Source organism: Brienomyrus brachyistius, chromosome 9 (assembly GCF_023856365.1).
Source record: "Brienomyrus brachyistius isolate T26 chromosome 9, BBRACH_0.4, whole genome shotgun sequence".
In the NCBI taxonomy this organism is placed as follows: Eukaryota; Metazoa; Chordata; class Actinopteri; order Osteoglossiformes; family Mormyridae; genus Brienomyrus; species Brienomyrus brachyistius.
The window spans coordinates 2,788,988-2,808,434 of record NC_064541.1 but is presented as its reverse complement, the minus strand read 5'-3'; the positions used below and the strand labels follow the sequence as shown (position 1 = coordinate 2,808,434).

Sequence of the window (19,447 nt, the reverse complement as noted above, 5' to 3'; positions counted from 1 at the left end):
AGACAGGCTCTCTTATACAAAGACTAACAATGGTACAACAAGCAACAGGCATGGGCCACATGAAGGAGGAGATGTCGTCTTTGAATTTGATGATAGTGTTGGTGAGATGGATGGAGGTGCAGTGAAGTGTGTAGAGAAGGGAGCTTGGCACACAGCCCTGTTGGGTGCCAGTGCACAATGTAATAGTGTGTGAGAGGTGGGACACTAGTCTGGCATTCTGGGGTGGTTAGTCAAAAAGTCCTTGATCCAGAGACAGATGGATTGTGAAATTTCAAAGTCCATAAGATTAGTAACCAGTCTGCTCAGAATGATTGTGTTGAAAGCAGAATTGTAGTCTATGAACAGCATCCTCACATAGCTCCCCTAGTGTTCAAGGTGTGTCAATGCAATGGGGACATCCTCTGTAGACCTATTTGCTCTGTAGACAAACTGGTATGGGTTGAAGATTGGTGGGAGGCTGACTTTGATGTGCTGTATATTTAGTATCTTGAAGTACTTCATTATAATCATTGTGGGGTCGCTGATGACATCCTTTTTTGGTAGTGGAATGATTGTGGCAAAGTTCTGGCATGGTGGGATGATGTATTTTGACAGTAACAGGTTAAAGATCTTTGTGAAGACCTCAAAGAGCTGGTCTGCACATTCCTTCAGCACTGCATACCTGTGACACCATCCAGGCCAGCAGCTTTTCTTAGATTTACAGTTTTGAGCACCTACAGTACTTCACTTCATGCTCCTGCACGAGGATGATGTGGATGTTGGGGGACAGAAATGTCGGGTCTGTCTCCTTTGTTTCTACCTCAAAGCAAGCAAACACACAATTAATTTCCTCTGCAAGCAAGGCATCTCTGTGGATGGTGTTGTAGCTGTTGATCTTGTACTTATTTGCTGGATGCCCTGTCACATCCTCCTTGGGTTGTTGTTGGTGAGGTGATCCTCCATCTTCCGCATTAGCCTCTCTGATGACTTTCTTCAGGATAGCTCTAGCAACACTATGTGGGGCTCTATCACCAGACGTGAAGGAGGAGTTACATTCCTTGAGGAGCGTTTTGACACATTTTGTCACTCAAGGTTTCTGATTGGGGTACACCCGGATGTGTTTTTCAACTGTGACATTGTCAACACAGTTCTGTATGTAGCAGAGTACAATTCATTTTCAAAAGTGTTCCAATTTGTTCTTTCAAAGCAATCCTGTTGTTGCGAGAAACCTCCTTCAAGCCATGTCCTAACAGTCTTTGTGGTGGTTTGAGCTTTTCTCCTCAGGTGAGTGTATTCTTGGTTTAGCAGTATGGATACAGTATGTGGTTTGATCGACCTAAGTGAGGTAGTGGTGGTGACCTGAATCCGTTCTTGATGTTTGAGTAAACTTCATCAAATGTACTTCTCCTCCTGGTAACGCAACTGACGTGTTGATGAAACTTAAGGAGAACTACTTTTACAGTAAATCTGCATGGTAAAAGTCACCAACAATGATATGGGCTGCTTCTGGATAGGTGTTCTGTTGTGAGTTTATAGGACTGAGTAGGTAGCCTAAGCTGTGTTAGAATTAGCGCTGAGTGAAATTTAAACAGCTGTGAATATAACAATGGTAAACTCACATGCAAGGTAAAACGGTCTGCATTTAACAGTGAGATACTCCAAATCAAAAGAACAGTGTTTGTCTAAGATTTCAGTATCAGTACTCCATTTGTAAAATATTAATTCACGTTTTCCCTCGCACGGACGCGGGTCACCGGGCCCCGCCCTTGTAGCCAGGCCTGGGAGGTGGGGTTCGATGGCAAGCGCCTGGTGGCCATGCCTGCACCCATGGGGCCCGAAGCCCAAGGAGCACGTGGATCCCCCGTCCAATGGGCTCATCATCTATAGGAGGGTCCAAAGGGGTCGGGTGCAGTGTGAGTTGGGCAGTGCCGAGGGTGGGGACCTTAGTGGTCCAATCCTCGACTGCAGAAGCTAGCTCTAGGGACATGGAATGTCACCTCTCTGGAAGGGAAGGAGTCTGAGCTAGTGCGTGAGGTTGAGAGGTGTGGACTAGATATAGTCGGGCTCACCTCGACGCATGGCTTGAGCTCTGGAACTAGTCTCATTGAGAGGGGTTGGACCCTCTTCCACTCTGGAGTTGCTCACGGGGAGAGGCACCAAGCAGGGGTGGGCATACTTATTGTCCCCTGGTTGGGCACCTGTACATTGGGGTTTACCGCATGTATTGGACACTTGGGTGAGGAGAGGGGTGGAGCTGTCAACCGATCACCACCTGGCGTCTGCCGGAATCCAAAGTCAGGAGGAACTTCAACTCCTACCTCCAGCAGAACTTCACACATGTCCCGGGGGAGGCGGGGGTCATTGAGTCCGAATGGGCCATGTTCCGCACCTCCATTGTGGAGGCAGCTGACCGGAGCTGTAGCTATAAGGTGATCGGTGCCTGTTGTGACCGCAATCCTCGAACCTGCTGGTGGACTTTTTGGACTGTTGTACTGGAGGCAGCTGATGAGTACCGGTGGGCCAAGCGGAACACGGCTTCGGCGGTTGCTGAAGCAAAAAATTGGGTATGGGAGGAGTTTGGCGAGACCATGGATGACGACTTCTGGATTGCTTCGAGGAGATTCTGGTCCACCATCCGGCAGCTCAGGGCAGGAAAGCGGTGCAGCATCAACACTGTTTATGGTGGGCATGGGGCGCTGCTGACCTCAGCTCAGGATGTTGTGGGTTGGTGGAAGGAATATTTCAAAGACCTCCTCAATCCCACCGACACGCCATCCAGTGAGGAAGCAGAATGGGGATTTGGGGGTGGACTCCCCTATCTCTGGGGTGGAGGTCGCTGAAGTGGTTAAAAAGCTCCTCGGTGGCCAGGCCCCAGGGGTCGATGAGATCTGACCGGAGTTCCTCAAGGCTCTAGATTTTGCAGAGCTGTCTTGGTTGACATGCATCTGCAGCATCGCGTGGACATCAGGGGCGGTGCCTCTGGATTACCAGACCGGGGTGGTGGTCCCCCTCTTTAAGTTCCAACAATAGAGGGATCACACTCCTCAGCCTTCCTGGTAAGGTCTATTCTGGAGTGCTAGAGAGGAGAGTCCGTCGGATAGTCAAACCTCGGATTCAAGAGAAGCAGTGTGGTTTTCGCCCTTGTCGTGGAACAGTGGACCAGCTCTATACTCTCTGCAGTGTCCTGGAGGGTGCATGGGAGTTGGCCCAACCAGTCTACATGTGCTTTGTGGAATTGGAGAAGGCATTCGACCGCGTCCCTCGGGAAGTCCTGTGGGGAGAGCTCCGGGAGTATGGGGTGCCAGGCTACCTTATAAGGGCTGGTCAGTCCCTGTACAACCGGTGTCAGAGCTTGGTCCGCATTGTTGGCAGTAAGTCGGGCTCATTTACGGTGAGGGCTGGACTCCGCCAGGACTGTCCTTTGTCACCAATTCTGTTCATAATGTTTTTGTTATAACTGTTGCTGCCCCCGCGACCCGACCTTGAAAAGCGGTAGATAATGGATGGATACTCCATTTGTTATGTTTATAAATGCAGAGTCCCCCTCAATTGCTCTTACTGGAGTCTTTTTTTGATGTCCCAGTAAAAAGCTGTGCAGTTTGCAGGCTCAGTAGCTACATCCGAGATAAATGAGTGAAGCCATGTCTCTGTAATTAACAAAATACAGGTCTTCTATGTGTTTGTTCCTGGAGACCTGTAGATTCAGTTCACCCATTTTGTTGGTTGCTAAGAAAAATGCTAGGTAGCTATGGTTTGTGTAGTTGTCTCCTTATGTCTAGCATGCATACCATACCGCATAAACCATGCTTTTGCTTTCTGTGTCCTGTCTACCTCCAACACCTGCCAGAGCCAACAACAATTCACGGAGTGCCTGGTGTGCTGGCCATCTCCTCCAGTATTTTTTAACGATGCAAAAACTCACTTGCAATTGTTTGATTCCTCTTGTTAATGATGATTGATAGTTTTATTGATCCCCATGGGGAAATCGTCTTTTTACACCTCTTCATAGGGTAAGCTATCTGCTAAGGGCAGCCACCTGTGGGGGCACCCAGGGAGCTGGGGGTTAATGGCCATGCTCAAGGCCCCACAGATATACTGAGGATAGGTTTGAATCGGTGACCTACTGATTACAGGCAGATAGGCTTAGCCCACTGAGCCACACATAGCTGTAGGTGAAATTTGAAAGACTCAACTTAGCATTGTTGAACAGACATAGAAACAAAAACATACAAAAAGCGCACCGAAGTGGAGAGAGGTGAGCTGCTGTATGTGTGTGTGCCGTCATCTTGCCAGGTATATAATGAGCATTCAAAAGTCTTGATAGGGAATGACTAAGTAATTTCAGATTTCAATTTCAAAGACAGCAGTTTCAACATTTCAAGGCTCTACATTACAGTATGTCAACTCCACTGACAAGGGAAACCACTCGCATGCACATGTATCTTCTGCAGATCCCAAGATACAGTACCATAGCAAACAAAAAAGCCAGCACACAACTCTGTATAACACAAAACAGCAAAATGGCAATACAAGAACAACAAAATCATATACTGAAATACAGCAATGCCACATCACAGCGATTTATTGAATATATCTTTAAATCATTTTGAAAGCTTGGGTAATTGTTTTGCATGTGGTGGATAACAGGAGGATCACATACATTTAAGCAGTTAAATTTATGCAACTGAAAATTGTGCCAAATGATGACAGTTGGGCTAAACCATTTGGATACATCTTCTAAAACCTTTGGAAATTTGTATAAAACGATGAGAAATAATTTTCTGTTACGCAAAAGTGACATTATGATGTGGTAGGGCTGCACAATTAATCGAATTTTAATGACGATTACGATTTTGGCTGCCACAATTAAATTAAGCTGATCGTCGGTGATATTAACATTTGAATAGCTGCCTCTGCTGTATATCAAATTAAGCACTTTCTCAACCAAAAGTCAGCCAACCACCAGGGGGCGAACGAAAGCATATATTGTATCAGCGGCAACCTCAAATTGTGACACAGTGAGATGTCGGGAGCAGAATGTCATATGTTTTTGAGCTTATTAATTTTATGTATTTACAAAGATTATTCTTAATCCCACAACAGTTATAAAATAAAACCCTTGCTTTAACATAAACACTAAAAGAATAGATCGCTTTAATCGCTATTACATACAGTTTTGCCGTAAAGTTTCTTGCGTGAGAGTCAGAAAGAGTTTGCAACCCTGAACACGCACATGTTTTGATTTGTATAGAAAATAACAGTATACAGCTGTTAAAAAGCAGAAACTTAGACCAACATGAAATCACCAATAAACGACTTCTATTTATACAACATTTTATAAAATGCATACTACGTTTAAAAATGTCCAGTTTTATGGACAGAACAGCCACTCTGTTATGAACATTACGGCTTTTTGAGTGTTGTTACTGTAGCTGCTGTTATTAACACTAATAACACATTAGCGCAAACAAAAGGGCTGCATACACCGAAGTAGTTCTTGCTTGTTCATTGGCGTGGGAAAAGTCGGTTCTAGTGTTATTAGGGGGTAATTAATCAGCGTTACCTGCAAGATCGCTGTTTTTCTTTTTGCTGCAATTGTTTTCATTACTTTATTTAACTTGACACACCACATCTTTAAATTCTCATCCTTGCATTAGAATATAGACCAGTGAATATTGATGGTATCTCATGCTGCGTCATATGTTTTAAAATTACTACACACTGAATATTGAACTGAAGTTTGACATAAAAAAAATTAAATCGCAAATCAAATAGTAATCGCAATGTCTGTCAGAAAAATCGCGATTAGATATTTTCCGGGGAATACACTTTTTCAAATATTTTGCAAATATTAATTGTCATATGAGAAATGGTCCATAGCAAATGCACGTTTAGGTGTATTGTGTACTGTTCAGGCCAGGGGTCACCAACATCGTGCCCGAGGGCACCAGGATGCCCCGAGTACCACATGAGTCGCATGCGGACCTGTTCTAAAACTAGCACAACTTACCAGTGAACAGCATCTAAAATTTAATTTTATCCTGTTGCTATTGTTCTTTAATTACATTTGCATTTATATAGATTTGAAAATGACAATATCTTTGTTTTTTGTTTTTTTTTTTAAAGTATTTAAAACATGCTTATTATACATGACGTTTCGATAAGTTTAGGAAGGCGCTTCAAACTGGTAGCCCTTCGTATGGCTCAGTACCCGTGAAGTAGCTCTGAGTTTCAAAAAGGTTGGTGACCCCTGGTTCAGGCAATTCTTACTTAAGCACATACAATGATCTATATTTACATGCAGTGGCGGAACAACTGCACATAAGGCCCCGGGGCAAAACGCTAATCGCCCCCCCCCCCCCCCCCTCCCGCGGCGCTGAAACGAGTTTTAAGGTGAAAAAACTTAACGAGAGAATTCGACTGTCCCTAAGAAAAACAAAAAAAATTGAAAAATTGCATTTTCTACGCCTTTTCAGACAGGGCGAGATTTGTTTGGCTATGCCTAGAAATTTTTTGTACAATTTAGACAGCACAGAATCATTAACCTACTTTAACGCATTTATTTATTCAACCACATATTTTCCACATTTTGAGATCAGTGATGCAGTGAAGATACAGTGTCTTCACTTCTTGACGCCAACCCTCCTCATTAATCCGCGCTTGGGACCGGCACCTAGGTGAGCTGGCTTGCTCCCTTAAGTGGCTGGATTAGGCTAGACTATATACATATTTATAAAGACTACAATAAAACATACCGAAATATGTAGTCTAACAAAACGCTGTTTAAAGAAGGTAGCCTACCTGGCGAAATTGCAAACAAACAAATTAAAAGGCCCACGGCATATAATCGGGGTATATCCAAGCAGTTTTTAAGAAGGTAGCCTACATGGCAAAATTGAATTACTTTCTGGACCAACAAACACAACCAAGCATGAACATTAATGCACCTTCCTAGTCTTGATGTATGTTGTCAGATGGATGAGGATGATAGGCAGCCTGTAGAACTTACCCATCATGCACTGTAGTTTTTGCAAATTCCTCAAACGGAAAACCATTAAATACAAAAGAAACAGCTTAGTTTGACTTCAAAACATTACTATGTATTATATTTTAAGTTTGTTTTAGGGATTTTACAGATTTTTTTTCTAAAAATTACACCATACACCCACCATAAGAATATATACAAAAAAATGACACATATATATAGAATTGCAAATCACAACTAAAATGTAAATATTATGTTCTAACTGTTAAGCGCTTTAGAGAAATTATATCAGTATATTTATATTTAGTATATGGGAGGGTCCTCTTTTTTCTGGGGGGAGGGCCCGGGCCCTTGTTTACATGTTTAGTAACACAACATATACAGTAGGCGTTCATATAGGAGATATGACACACATGCACACATAATATATTAAAATCTCATCTTTCAAATGCTTAACTAGTACAGGGCCCTAGCAGCCTATTCCAGGGGTACACCCTGGATGGGATGCCAGTCCATCATAAGGGAAGCACTTAAACACTCACAACAGGCAATTTAGAAACTCCAGTTCACCTAATTGCATGTTGTCAGACAGTGGAAGTACCCCAAGTAACCTTCACTCATCTGCTCAAGGAAAATATACAAACTTCAGGGATCTGAACCCGTAAACAGTTATGATCATCACACATTCTATGCCTTCAGGGGTAGAATGTAAGGAGACGTTGCTAGCGCCTATATTACCCACATTCAATCCTTCTTTTTAAAAAATGTATCACGTTTCATTTTTATAAACAAAGCAGTATTAACTGCAATGTTTAACTACAGGACAAGCAACATAGCAGAATTTATGATAATGGTGAGAATTTTCAGGTTGCAAAAAAAATGCTGTTACTGTTGCAGATAATCATCAGCGGTCGTGATATTGTTGTGATGTTTGTTTTATCCATAGAACGTGCCAGTTTCATTGTGCAAGCGATTACACCTCTCTCTTTTATATACAGGTCTGCTTGCAGCATAATGGCTGGATTCTCCATGGCCGAACCAATGTGTCTGATTGAAAATGGCAAGGATGGCAAGCTGTGCGTCCAGCCCAAAGCATTCAAGATCCTGGAGCAAATCAGACAGCGAGTTGTGGTTGTGGCAGTGGTAGGACACTATCGCACTGGCAAGTCTTACCTCATGAACCAGCTGGCTGGAAAGAGGAATGGTGAGGGTGTCCCACATCTCAAAAGGTGTCAACCATATAGCACATGTCTCCACATCTATTTTAAAAGTAATGATTTGTGTTAGTGTGCAGAATTGTCCAGTCAGCTTGTTTGCCTTAACCATCCTCACAAGTCATTTTGTTTGTGTCAGGATTTGCCCTGGGAGCCACCATACAGTCCAAAACTAAGGGCATCTGGATGTGGTGTGTACCTCATCCCGTTAAAAAGGACCACACTCTGGTGCTCCTGGACACCGAGGGGCTGGGCGATGTGGAGAAGGTGATCAGAAGGGCTGCTTGAGTATGCTGTTCAACATAACACTGAATGTAATAAACAGGCACATGGGAGGGCTTAGGGTACCTGAGCACCTGGCCAGTTTTTCTGAATGACTAGAATGAATAGATTGATTTGGTGATCAAAATTTACAGAGGGGGACACTCACTCCCCCCCCCACCTCGAATCAGGCAGCTGTCCCCCAAAAAGTCTCTATTGTCCACAAATGTCTTTTGTCTTCTCCCACCCCAAATGTTCTCTTCAGGGAGATCAGAAAAATGACACATGGATATTTTCCCTGGCTGTACTGCTGAGCAGCATGCTGGTGTATAATAGTATGGGAACCATCAATAACGAAGCCCTGCAGCAGTTGCAGTATCCTTCTGATGTCACCACTGGGCCTTTAACCCCAGTTACCCCAGGGTCTGGCTGATCAGGCTCTTTGATTCTTACTGCTGTCTCACCTTGGAAAAAAGCATCTGCTAATAAAGAATGTAAAATGAGATGATAATTTTGTAAACAGAGGGTCTCTTTTTCTGGAAGTTTCCTCCTAAACATTGGCATGTACAGCTATGTCACAGAACTGACAGAGCGCATCAAGGTGAAATCACAGCAGGATGAAGATGAAGATGAGTCCACTGAGTTCTTGCGAGTCTTTCCCTCCTTTGTATGGAGCGTTCGAGATTTCACGCTTATGCTGGAGCTCGATGGGAAGCCAGTTACCGCTGATGAGTACCTGCAGAATGCGTTGATGCTAAAACCTGGTGAGAACATCAACAAATTTTATTTTTTGGTATTGCTTTAATATGAAGAAAATATAAAACACTGTAACTAAGAGATGGCATGGTACATCCATCCATTTTCCAAACCGCTTATCCTACTCGGTCGCAGAGAGTCCGGAGCTTATCCCGGAAGCAATGGGCACGAGGCAGGGAACAACCCAGGATGGGGGACCAACCCATCGCAAGGCACACTCACACACCATTCACTCACACATACTGTACACACCTATGGGCAATTTAGCAACTCCAATTAGCCTCAGCATGTTTTTGGACTGTGGGGGGAAACCGGAGTACCCGGAGGAAACCCCAAGATGACATGGGGAGAACATGCAGACTCCACACACATGTAACCCAGGCAGAGACTCGAACCCGGGTCCCAGAAGTGTGAGGCAACAGTGCTAACCACTGCACCACCATGTTGCCCCCTGGTATGATGCAATGAACCTAACAAAAGACTGTAATCAGAACTTCCTGTCTATTTTTTTTTGTTGTTGTTGAAAGGTTATTCAAAAGCTGCCCAGATGTACAACTTGCCTCGCAGCTGCCTTAGGAATTATTTCCCCACCCGCAAGTGCTTTGTGTTTGATCGTCCTGCAACGACAGAAAAAATGCGCATTCTAGATACACTTGCTGACGCAGACTTGGATCCCAGCTTTGTGAAGCAGGTCAGGGAGTTCTGCTGTCACGTCTTCAGCACCGCTGAAAGCAAAACTCTGAAAGGAGGTGTCCATGTGACAGGCACATGTGAGTGTTAAGTCCATCTACTGCTGCCGTTTGAAGTGTTGTTGTCTTTTTGCGTTAGTTCATAGTAATTCAAAATGAGAATCATTTCATCAAATTATCATTCATTCTTGGATAAATTGTAGACCATCTGTGTTGATGGATGATAGATAAATGTAAATGTTTTTCAAGTTGAACCTGATGATGGTAATATAGCAAGCTGACTGGATCTATCCCTTAGTGCTGGGAAACCTGGTGAAGATCTACGTGGATGCAATCTGCAGTAACCAGATCCCTTGTTTAGAAAATGCAGTGCTGAGCTTGGCACAGATTCAGAATGCCAAAGCAGTAGCTCAGGCCATAGATCACTACAAGGCTCAGATGGTGGAGAGGGTTGCCTATCCGACTGAATCACAAGAGGAACTGTCACAAATTCACCGTGTCGTAGAGAAGGAGGCACTGAAGATTCTCATTGACTGCTCTTTTAAGGATGATGATCAGAAATATCAACAAATGCTCTTGGTATGGGAGTCTAGTAACTGTACAATGGTTTTTCTATTACATTTAAATCACATTCACTGGAATATGAATTTGACTGCAGTTGCTACAGAATGATTAACAAATACTGAAATTTGTGTAGCATCTTGTAAAGCCCAGTCATTACAAAAACATATGTAAAGCAATTATTTGGTACTTCTTGTTACTCCAGCAAAGTCTGAACGACATGTATGTGGAAATCTTGGTCAAAAACATAGAGGAATCCAAGAAAGTTTGTGAGTCCATCATCAAGCATGTTTTCCAACCTCTAGAAGATCAGCTTAGCTCTGGCCGCTACGTGTCATGCGGAGGTTACAAAGCCTTCTGTGCTGACATTCAGAGATTCATCAATCAGTACAGATCAACATCTGGCAAAGGAGTGCAGGTAACAGTGGAGAAGCCATTGAGATCAGTCATCATTGTGAAATTGTTATGTGATTTTATATGACCACGATCACATGTCCTGCTCATCACTGCCTACAGGCTGAGGAAGCCCTGAAGAAATATTTGGATGGTAAAAAGGCCTTTCAGGACTCCATACTGACCGCTGACCAGTCTCTCACTGAAGCTGAGCACCAGATTCAAGGTGAAGTGTCTGTTATAAATATTGCCATCATTTCCATGATATATTCAAAATGAGAGATTTTCAAGTGTTGACTAGTTTTAATTGGTAAAGATTCTTTGATGTGGGATGTAATGACGTGATTACTGTGTAATTAAAGATGGCTGGTTTTATTCATTGTTACACTATAAGGAATGCATAGCAAATGTAATATCTATTCATATTTTGCTTACAGCACCTCAAATGTTCTATATGTTGACCTGCTTACCCTTCTGCAGCTGAACAGGCAAAGACTCAGGCCCTTGAGCAGCAGCATCGTGCTGAGAAGGAGATGAATGATATATATGAGAAACTGCAAAAGGACCAGGAGCAGAGCTACAAGGAGCTTATTCAGCAGCTGATGGAGAAAATGGAAGAAGACAGGCTGAATGCCGCAAAGGAGTATGACAGAGTGCTGGCAGCTAAACTGAAGGTAGACGCATTGACGTTAAACGCTACTAGACGAGAAGCTCTCCTTCTGTCTTCCACATGCAGTTGATCAGGTGACTGAGCAGGAGTATGATGGGCTGTTTTTGTTATTGCAGGAACAAGAGGACCTTCTCAGCCAGAACTTCAGCGAGAGAGCAGAACTTTTGCAACAAAACATACATGCCCTCAAGCGGGAGAAGAAAGAAATGGAATCAAATAAGCCTTCAGTACTTGGCAACATTCTAGAATCTGTAGGAACCGCTGCCATGTTCTTACCGGGGGGCATTTCAACAGTCGTGGGCGTTGCTTCCTTATTGTGTTCACGATTGTTGAAATGAAGCTGCTCCCCAGGGTTTGCCTGACAGTCCCAAGTAAATAAAAATATAAATGTACAAGAATTCTGAAAACAAGCAGCATAACTGACAGCCATGGTATGCTTTTCAAAATTACAAAACTAAAAAATTAAAATCATAAGGTTCATTAACGGTAGCCGTGCTCATTCATATATAATCTTTCTTCTTTAAGGCATATACACACAATGGTGAGAATGAGGCTGGGGAAGTGCAGGGTCAGATATTACAACCTTTCTCTGTTTCTTTGGTACATTTACATTTATACATATACAGTATTGTGCAAAAGTCTTAGGTAGGCAAAGAAAATGATGTTCAGATTATCCTCGTGTTGGTGTAAAACTGTCAAACTGATATTATGCCTGTCAAAGTGTGTCAGCTTAACCATTTCAGAACCTCTGCTAAAATCATCCTGGTATTTGCAGCGACCGTCCAGTGCAGCCATGTATTTTTTGACTTGGCCACTAGCACACCTCATACAGTACAGCTAGTCAATCTGTCACTGACTTTTTAAACCAATATATTTAATTGTTTAATTGAGCTGTTGGTGAAATTTAACAAAATCATGAAACGGCTGAGGTGCCTCTGAAGAGAAGTTTGGGAACTGAAGCGGTGTTCATCTAGCCATCCAACTAGATATCAGTGACTGTTTAGAAAAGAGAAGAAATTATTACTAGTTTTTACTAGTTACTCTTTTTGCACATGTTCTAATGTTGAATTGTGTTTTTTGTTCTAAGCCAAAGTACATTTGCTACCCAGATAAACAGCTGAAAATATTTCTTCGGACTGCCTAAGACTTTTGCACAGCACTGTAGCTGCTGTAAAACATTTTCTGACATTACATTGATGTGCCGTGAGACAGTATTGTTTGATGATGGAATGGACTGTATCGTCTTTTTTGCCTTTTCCCCCAACATTGTCCCTCCCATATCTATAGCAGCAGGGAGAACGAGGTCCTCCACAATAGTGTGGGGTTTGTTGGTTGTAGCCTATGTAACTGACCATGTAAGATGCTTGTAGTCTATTTTTGTTCATAGGATCTCGCACTTGAATGCAGATTTTACTTGTTGAAAGTAATTTTAGCTGCCGCTCAAAATATTCTCTTGGTTTATTTTTTAAATGGGGATAATTTGTCTCTAAATGAAGGTTTAATTGAGTTGTGAGACAATACTTTTGCATAATTATCACATTAATTAATTTATACATGTGAACCCCAGTGAAATATAATTGTCATCATATTTGCTCTTCTTTGATGAGGTTGTGTTACAGTCCGAGGTGACATGCTCTCTCCCACTTTGAGGGTCCGCATCAGACCCTTCATCACTTTCCACATGACTGTCTCCAGCTATGCTAGCCACTTGGCTAGTAACCACAGATACATCCATGCTACCATCCCAGTCTGACGAACACATTGTTGTTGAACAATCACCTGTGCACACTGGCAAATGCATCTTCAGATACGAGCTGATTGGTGGTAGTGGCCGGTGTCTTGGTGGTAGGGCGTTTTTTTCTTGTTATCCATTTGTCCATTTCGGCGCTGCACTGAATGTCCTTGGAGGCAATTTCGACAATTTGGTGTCAGTCAATTGGGCAAGTCACGCCCATGTATTTGTCAGTGCAATTTTTTTGCTGAACACCAGAGGGTGGTATATACACATGTATTTAATAGCCACATCGGATGGGCAATAGCACGCATCCCTGCGATGCTCCAATATTAATAGTTTTTAGGGAGGACATGTGTGAATTAAATTTCACTTGCTGACAACGGTCAGTCAAGAAGTCATAAATCCATAATATAAGTCTAGGGTTCACCCCAAGATTTAACAATTTCCTCACCATCAGATGCGGTTGGATTGTATTAGAAACACTACTTAAATCAATAAACACAACCTTAATCAGGCTCCTTGCATGTTCAAGGTGCTTATAGACATTATTTATCAAAGTAAGCATGTCTTCAACCCCCTCTTAGCATGGTAGGAAAATTAGTTAGAGTCTAAAGAGTGTGAAACCTCAGAAAGAAGCTGTTGTAAAACAATTTTCTCAAAACATTAAATTACTACAGATTGAAGTGCAACTGGATGCAAATCAAGTTCTTTAGGTCTATTGTTTTTGGGACTGGCACAATTAACGTTTTTTTTTTCCATAAGGTGGGAACCACACCAGTGTCCAATGACAGCTGGAACAGCCTCTGGAAGGGCTGTGCCAGCTCATCTGCAAGCATTTTTATTGTTCTGCTGCTAATACTGTCAGGCCCACTAGCTTTACGTGGATTAATACGTCTGAAAAATGATTTTACCCCATCAATAGAGATTTAAACACCAGTACCCACCATGCCTCTTACCTCTGTGCTAGCTAAACACTGTTCTTTTTTTAAACCATGTGTATCAAATCTACAATAAAAATGATTTAACTCATTAGCCATATCAAGCTCATTATCCACTGCCATAAGATGATTCTTAGGCTTGTACCCTGTAATTGCTTGTAGCCCTTGCCATGCTCTTCTAGGATTATTTTTTTTAAAAAAACCTTCAAGTTTAAGTTTACAGTCCATAATCAGGTTTTTAATTTTTCTCTGTACAGTTTTTTTTGTCTTCCCTATTTCCACCTGATTTAAACAGGCACTTTTAAGAAGGTGTTTTAATTCCGAAGTCACCCAAGGTTTATTGCTGGGAAAAAATTTAAGTCTTTTTGGGTATAATTGTGTCCTCACAGAATTGTATATACCCCGCAATAGCAAATGCTACTTCACTGACATTATTAGTCCCATCAGGAACTACATCCCAATCTGTACGTGCAAAATTTATATCACTTTATGTATTGTAACTGTAACGGCAATAATTTGCAATACAAAACAAATAACTGCAGGGTTGCTGACTCACGCATCTGGTGTGACTCTTTCAGACTCTTAAGCTCATGCAAGAAATCTTATTGCAAATCTGTATTATTTCATTAAAAATCTAAAATTAGCTACATCAAAAGTTTTGGGACAGGCTATTTACAATGTAATAAGAGTGCTACATACACGTAAATGTGTGTGCAGATTTGTCTTGAATTGAAAATCTCACGGCAGTCAGCTGACTGAAGTTGCCAACACTGCAACTCTACATAGCACAACTACAGAGTCGCCCTATAACGTAACATAATGTCACATGTCTCACCCCGATATACCCGCCCCCCCAATGTTAATATAAAACGTATGTCCCTGGACATCCAAATATAGTAGCCTAAAGATCCTCTAGGAAACTTAATTCAAATGTATTTCAAACATTAATGGGCATCCTTTATCAAAATCAATAACAACAGTGAATACACTACAGCAGGATTGGCTAATCTTATCCGCAAATGGCCGGTGTGTATGCAAGTTTTTGGGATTACCTTTAGGACATGCAAATGACATCATTTAGTTTCCCATCACACCTGACACACAACAACAAGTTAGACAGGAGTTCAAAGGCTAACTATGGGTTCCCTGGGGTCCTGATGTGATAGACTGTATGCATGTGCAACCACATACCCCATCACAAAATGCATTCGTTTGTGTGAACCAAAAGGGAACCCATTCTATCAACATCCTGATGATTTACGATGCAATGTTTAAGGTGTTATGTATGAACCATAAGTACTTATATGCCTAACCATTAGATGGCTCTGTGATCTCTGTTTTAAGTAGAAGTTCTGTGTAACTATAGTAAAAGGAACCAAATAAAAAGGAGACGCTGATTTGTGCTTGAGAATGACAGTGTCGACTCCGTTATTGAACGCCTCCAGAAAACCTTACTAAAAGGGCACCAGTACACTACATATGGTGTACCACGACTCCAACACACTGGCCAACTCTGTCATTTCTGCAGTCTTTCTGGGGGGCCCTCCCCCAGGGGTTGGCTGTTACGAGACAACGGCTATCAATTAAATAGATGGCTGATTCCACTGCATATCATGCCCACAACAGTGCATAAATGGTCGTTTAATTGTAAACATGGTAAAGCACGTTCTGTAACTGAAAGGACATTTGGATTGCTGAAAATGTATTTCAAATTGAACATTACAGTACAGCACTCAAAAGCACGGCATTCTTTATAGCAGGGGTCACCAACCTTTTTGAAACAGAGAGCTACTTCATGGGTACTGAGCCATATGAAGGGCTACCAGTTTGATACTCTTATTAAATAACAAATATGCTTACACATTTAATGCATAATAAACATGTTTTTAATTCTTTTTTTTAGATATTGTCATTTTCAAGTCTATATAAATGCAAATGTGATTAAAGAAGAATAGCAACACGATAAAATTCAATTTTAGACGCTATTTAGCTACTAGCTTAGTTGTGCTATTTTTAGAACAGGTCCCTGTTGAGATAAACTCAAAGGAACAGGTCCCTGTCGAGATAAACTGAAAGGAATCCCGAATCGCAAACTGCAAACTATCTTTACCGCGGTGCTGAGCCACAGCTACTTCAGTAACATGTCTCAGATAAAATCAAACAGCAGCGGAGTACCCTCGGCACCTTCTCAGAGACCAAACATACGCTAGTCCTTTCTCCTGCTTTGGTTTTCCAGGTCATCAGACTTCATCTCCAGGTATGTCAGCCGTTTTACAGTGGAGATCAGTCCCACCTGTAGCTTTTGAAGCTCTTCTTCTGCAGGGAGAACATGCACACTCCATACCCATGGAACACTGGTCCCAGAGGTGGTGAGGAGGGCAATCGGTGTCCCTGTTTCATTTTTATTTTGTTTAGTTTATTTAAAGCTTCCGTTTAATGTACAAGATCTCTACTGTGGTGATACTGTAGTCCAATATCTACAGTGAGGAAGATGTTGAGGCCTTGAGCTCCTGGTCACCACACAGGTTGTTGTGCACACTGCGGACTGTATGCGCATTATGGAGCGGTAGCCAAGGGTGGCAGCACTGTGTCAGGGGGCTGCTCTGCAACTCCTCTGATTCTAAGCTGGTCTCAGTCCTTTGAGGGCCACCTTTCCCAGCCCAGGATACTGATACCAAGCAGGTCATCCCAGCTGCACTCACAGCCAGCACCACAAGCAAACATCACCTTGTGGGCGGTGAGATCTGCTGTCCAACTTAATATATAAAGATGACAAGAAATCACCAGACAATAGTAGGCGGAAGCTTGGGAACCTTACAGGCTGTGGGAACCTTGTGTGCTGTATGAGCAGCCCAGGAGCGGAAACCCAGTGTTTCAGTGAGGAGTAACCTTTTTAAAATAAATAGATAAATAAAACATATTTTTCTTGAAATTTTCTTAACTTTAGACATCAACATCCAAGCAGATCGAATAAACACATCCTCCCCATCCAACAAAATAATAAAAAGTTACAAAATCAATAAAATAAATAAAATTGGTCAAATTAAGTCAATAATAAAAAAAAAATAATAATAAAGGAAAATAAACCTGAACACAGCAGTGCCAACCTTACAGAACCTTTCAGATTAATCACAATTAAAAATCCTGAGATTCCAAAAAATACATGTAGGGGTTCCATAAATGAGCAAAGGTCTTGTCTTTCTTTTTTACAATATATGTTAATCTCTCCAGAACTGGACAAGCCATCAGTTCCTTTATCCACATTCGAGTAGAGGATGCATCCAAACTTCTCCACAATAATGCGATTATCCTTCTAGCTTGTAAAAGTCCAAAGTCAGTAAGCAGCGACTGCTTCACAATAAAATCTTCAGGATATATTCCTAGAATGCAAAATTTGGCTTGTAAAGGAACTTCTCTTCCAGTTATGAAACCCATACATTCTATTACACCCTTCCAAATTCGCAGTATCCTTGTACAATCCCATAAACAATGAATTAGGGAACCTTTTTCCTCTTTCCATTTCACACAGATATCAGGGATATTAAGGAATATGTGGTTTAACCAACTAGGTGTAGGATCAGCCATCAGCCATTTATATTGTAATAACTTAAATTTGGTATTAATAGACTGGGTCTGAGCCTTAAAACCAGCTATTTCCCAATCCACTTCATGAATATCCTTCTTTATGTCAATTCTCCATGCCTCCAGTTTTTTGGAAGATGAGTCCTTGGAATATTTTAATAACAGGTCATAAAGCAATGAGAGTCCTCTCACATTCATGTAGGATATAGTTAAATCTTCAAACTTAGAAGGTGGAGGTAAAGACAACTGTTTATGCATGGATAAAACAAAATGTTTCAACAGTAAGTATTTAAAGAAATGTTCCTGGAATATCATATTTCTCACACAGCTGATTATAAGACACCTTCTGCATACAAATGTAAAATTTTCTCAACACCTCTGTTATACCGCATCTTAAATGCACCATCTTCCCTCCCCAGTATAAAACATAAGAACATAAGAAATTTACAAATGAGAGGAGGCCATTCGGCCCATCAAGCTCATTTGGAGAGAACTTACAGTAACTAATAGCTCAGAGTTGTTAAAATTTTATCTAGCTCTGATTTAAAGGAATCTAGGGTTTTAGCTTGCACTACACCAGCAGGAAGACTATTCCATACTCTAACTACATGCTATGTAAAGTGCTTCCTCAAATTCATTTTAAAATGTTCTCCTGCTAACTTATTGGCACGAGTTCTAGTATTTAAACTAAAATTGAAATAGCCATTTGGCTGAACAGCATCAAGACCTGTTAGAATCTTATATACCTGGATCATGTCCCACCTTAGTCTCCTTTGCTCGAGGCTAAACAGATTCAGCTCAGCTAACCTCTCCTCATAAGACATTCCACTAAGACCAGGAATCATTCTCGTAGCCCTCCATTGCACCTTTACTAAGGCAGCAACGTCCTTCTTAAGGTATGGTGACCAAACCTCCACACAATATTCTAGGTGGAGTCTTACCAAGGAATTATATAATTGTAGCATCACCTCCCTTGACTTAAATTCCAGACAGCTAGCGACATAACCATACATTCCATTGGCCTTTTTTTATTGCTTCCCCACACTAATGAGCTACCTTTATTTCAGTGGAACCCATAAAATATCTGTATGTTATATTTCTGCTCCCTGCCTGGATTACCTTATATTTATCTACTGTATGTTAAATTTCATCTGCCAGGTATCAGCCCAGTCGCTAAGTAAATCCAGATCCCGTTGTAGCCTATCAGCTGTTAGATCAGTTTACTGTATATATTGGTGTCAATATCATTAATGTAAATTAGGAACAATAGTGGTCCTAAAATTGAACCCTGCAGTACCCCACCATGAACGCAGTCCCACTGTGACATTGTGCCTCTAATAACTACTTGCTGCTTCCTGTCAGTTAACCAGTTTTCACTAGATTTGGAAGATACGACTCTAACCTTCTAGCCAAGGCTTTACAGAGTATTTTAATGTCAGATCCCATCAAACTAATAGGTCTGAAAGAAGAGCATTCATTTGGTGGTTTATTTGGTTTCAGAATTAAGGCTATTATTGCGAGTCTTAAAGATGGAGGGAGTATTCCTTTTGTGTCGGATTCCTCATACATATAATGGAACAAGATGTTTCTCCCCAAATCTCTTATAAAATTCAATAAGAAAGCCGTCTGACCCTGGTGCTTTCCCACTCTGCATACTTTGAATGGTCACTGCTAATTCCTTCAT

The 19,447-nt window shown here is 41.7% G+C and overlaps 2 protein-coding genes across 9 annotated transcripts in view; one reads left to right on the top strand and one right to left on the bottom strand.

The window, feature by feature from the left end:
• gbp2 (guanylate binding protein 2) overlaps positions 1-19,447 on the top strand; it is a 90,766-nt gene that overhangs the window by 1,841 nt on the left and 69,478 nt on the right. Inside the window, exons 2-11 of one of the 2 annotated variants that reach the window (XM_049026198.1) lie at positions 7,963-8,168; positions 8,318-8,445; positions 8,705-8,814; positions 9,010-9,203; positions 9,723-9,965; positions 10,183-10,463; positions 10,651-10,863; positions 10,962-11,064; positions 11,319-11,512; positions 11,625-15,592. In XM_049026198.1, the coding sequence (XP_048882155.1) occupies positions 7,979-8,168; positions 8,318-8,445; positions 8,705-8,814; positions 9,010-9,203; positions 9,723-9,965; positions 10,183-10,463; positions 10,651-10,863; positions 10,962-11,064; positions 11,319-11,512; positions 11,625-11,846 (1,878 nt within the window). In that variant the 5' untranslated portion in view covers positions 7,963-7,978 and the 3' untranslated portion in view covers positions 11,847-15,592. Of the gene's footprint in view, positions 1-7,962; positions 8,169-8,317; positions 8,446-8,704; positions 8,815-9,009; positions 9,204-9,722; positions 9,966-10,182; positions 10,464-10,650; positions 10,864-10,961; positions 11,065-11,318; positions 11,513-11,624; positions 15,593-19,447 lie in introns of those variants that run through there. The other variant, XM_049026201.1, reaches the window with a different exon arrangement.
• Positions 1-19,447, bottom strand: part of LOC125749187 (guanylate-binding protein 1-like) — a 115,132-nt gene that overhangs the window by 41,835 nt on the left and 53,850 nt on the right. The window contains exon 1 of one of the 7 annotated variants that reach the window (XM_049026187.1): positions 5,152-5,167. The exons of the other annotated variants lie outside the window; for them this stretch is intronic. The gene's annotated coding sequence lies outside the window, so the exon portion shown is untranslated. Of the gene's footprint in view, positions 1-5,151; positions 5,168-19,447 lie in introns of those variants that run through there. 7 annotated transcript variants of the gene reach the window in all.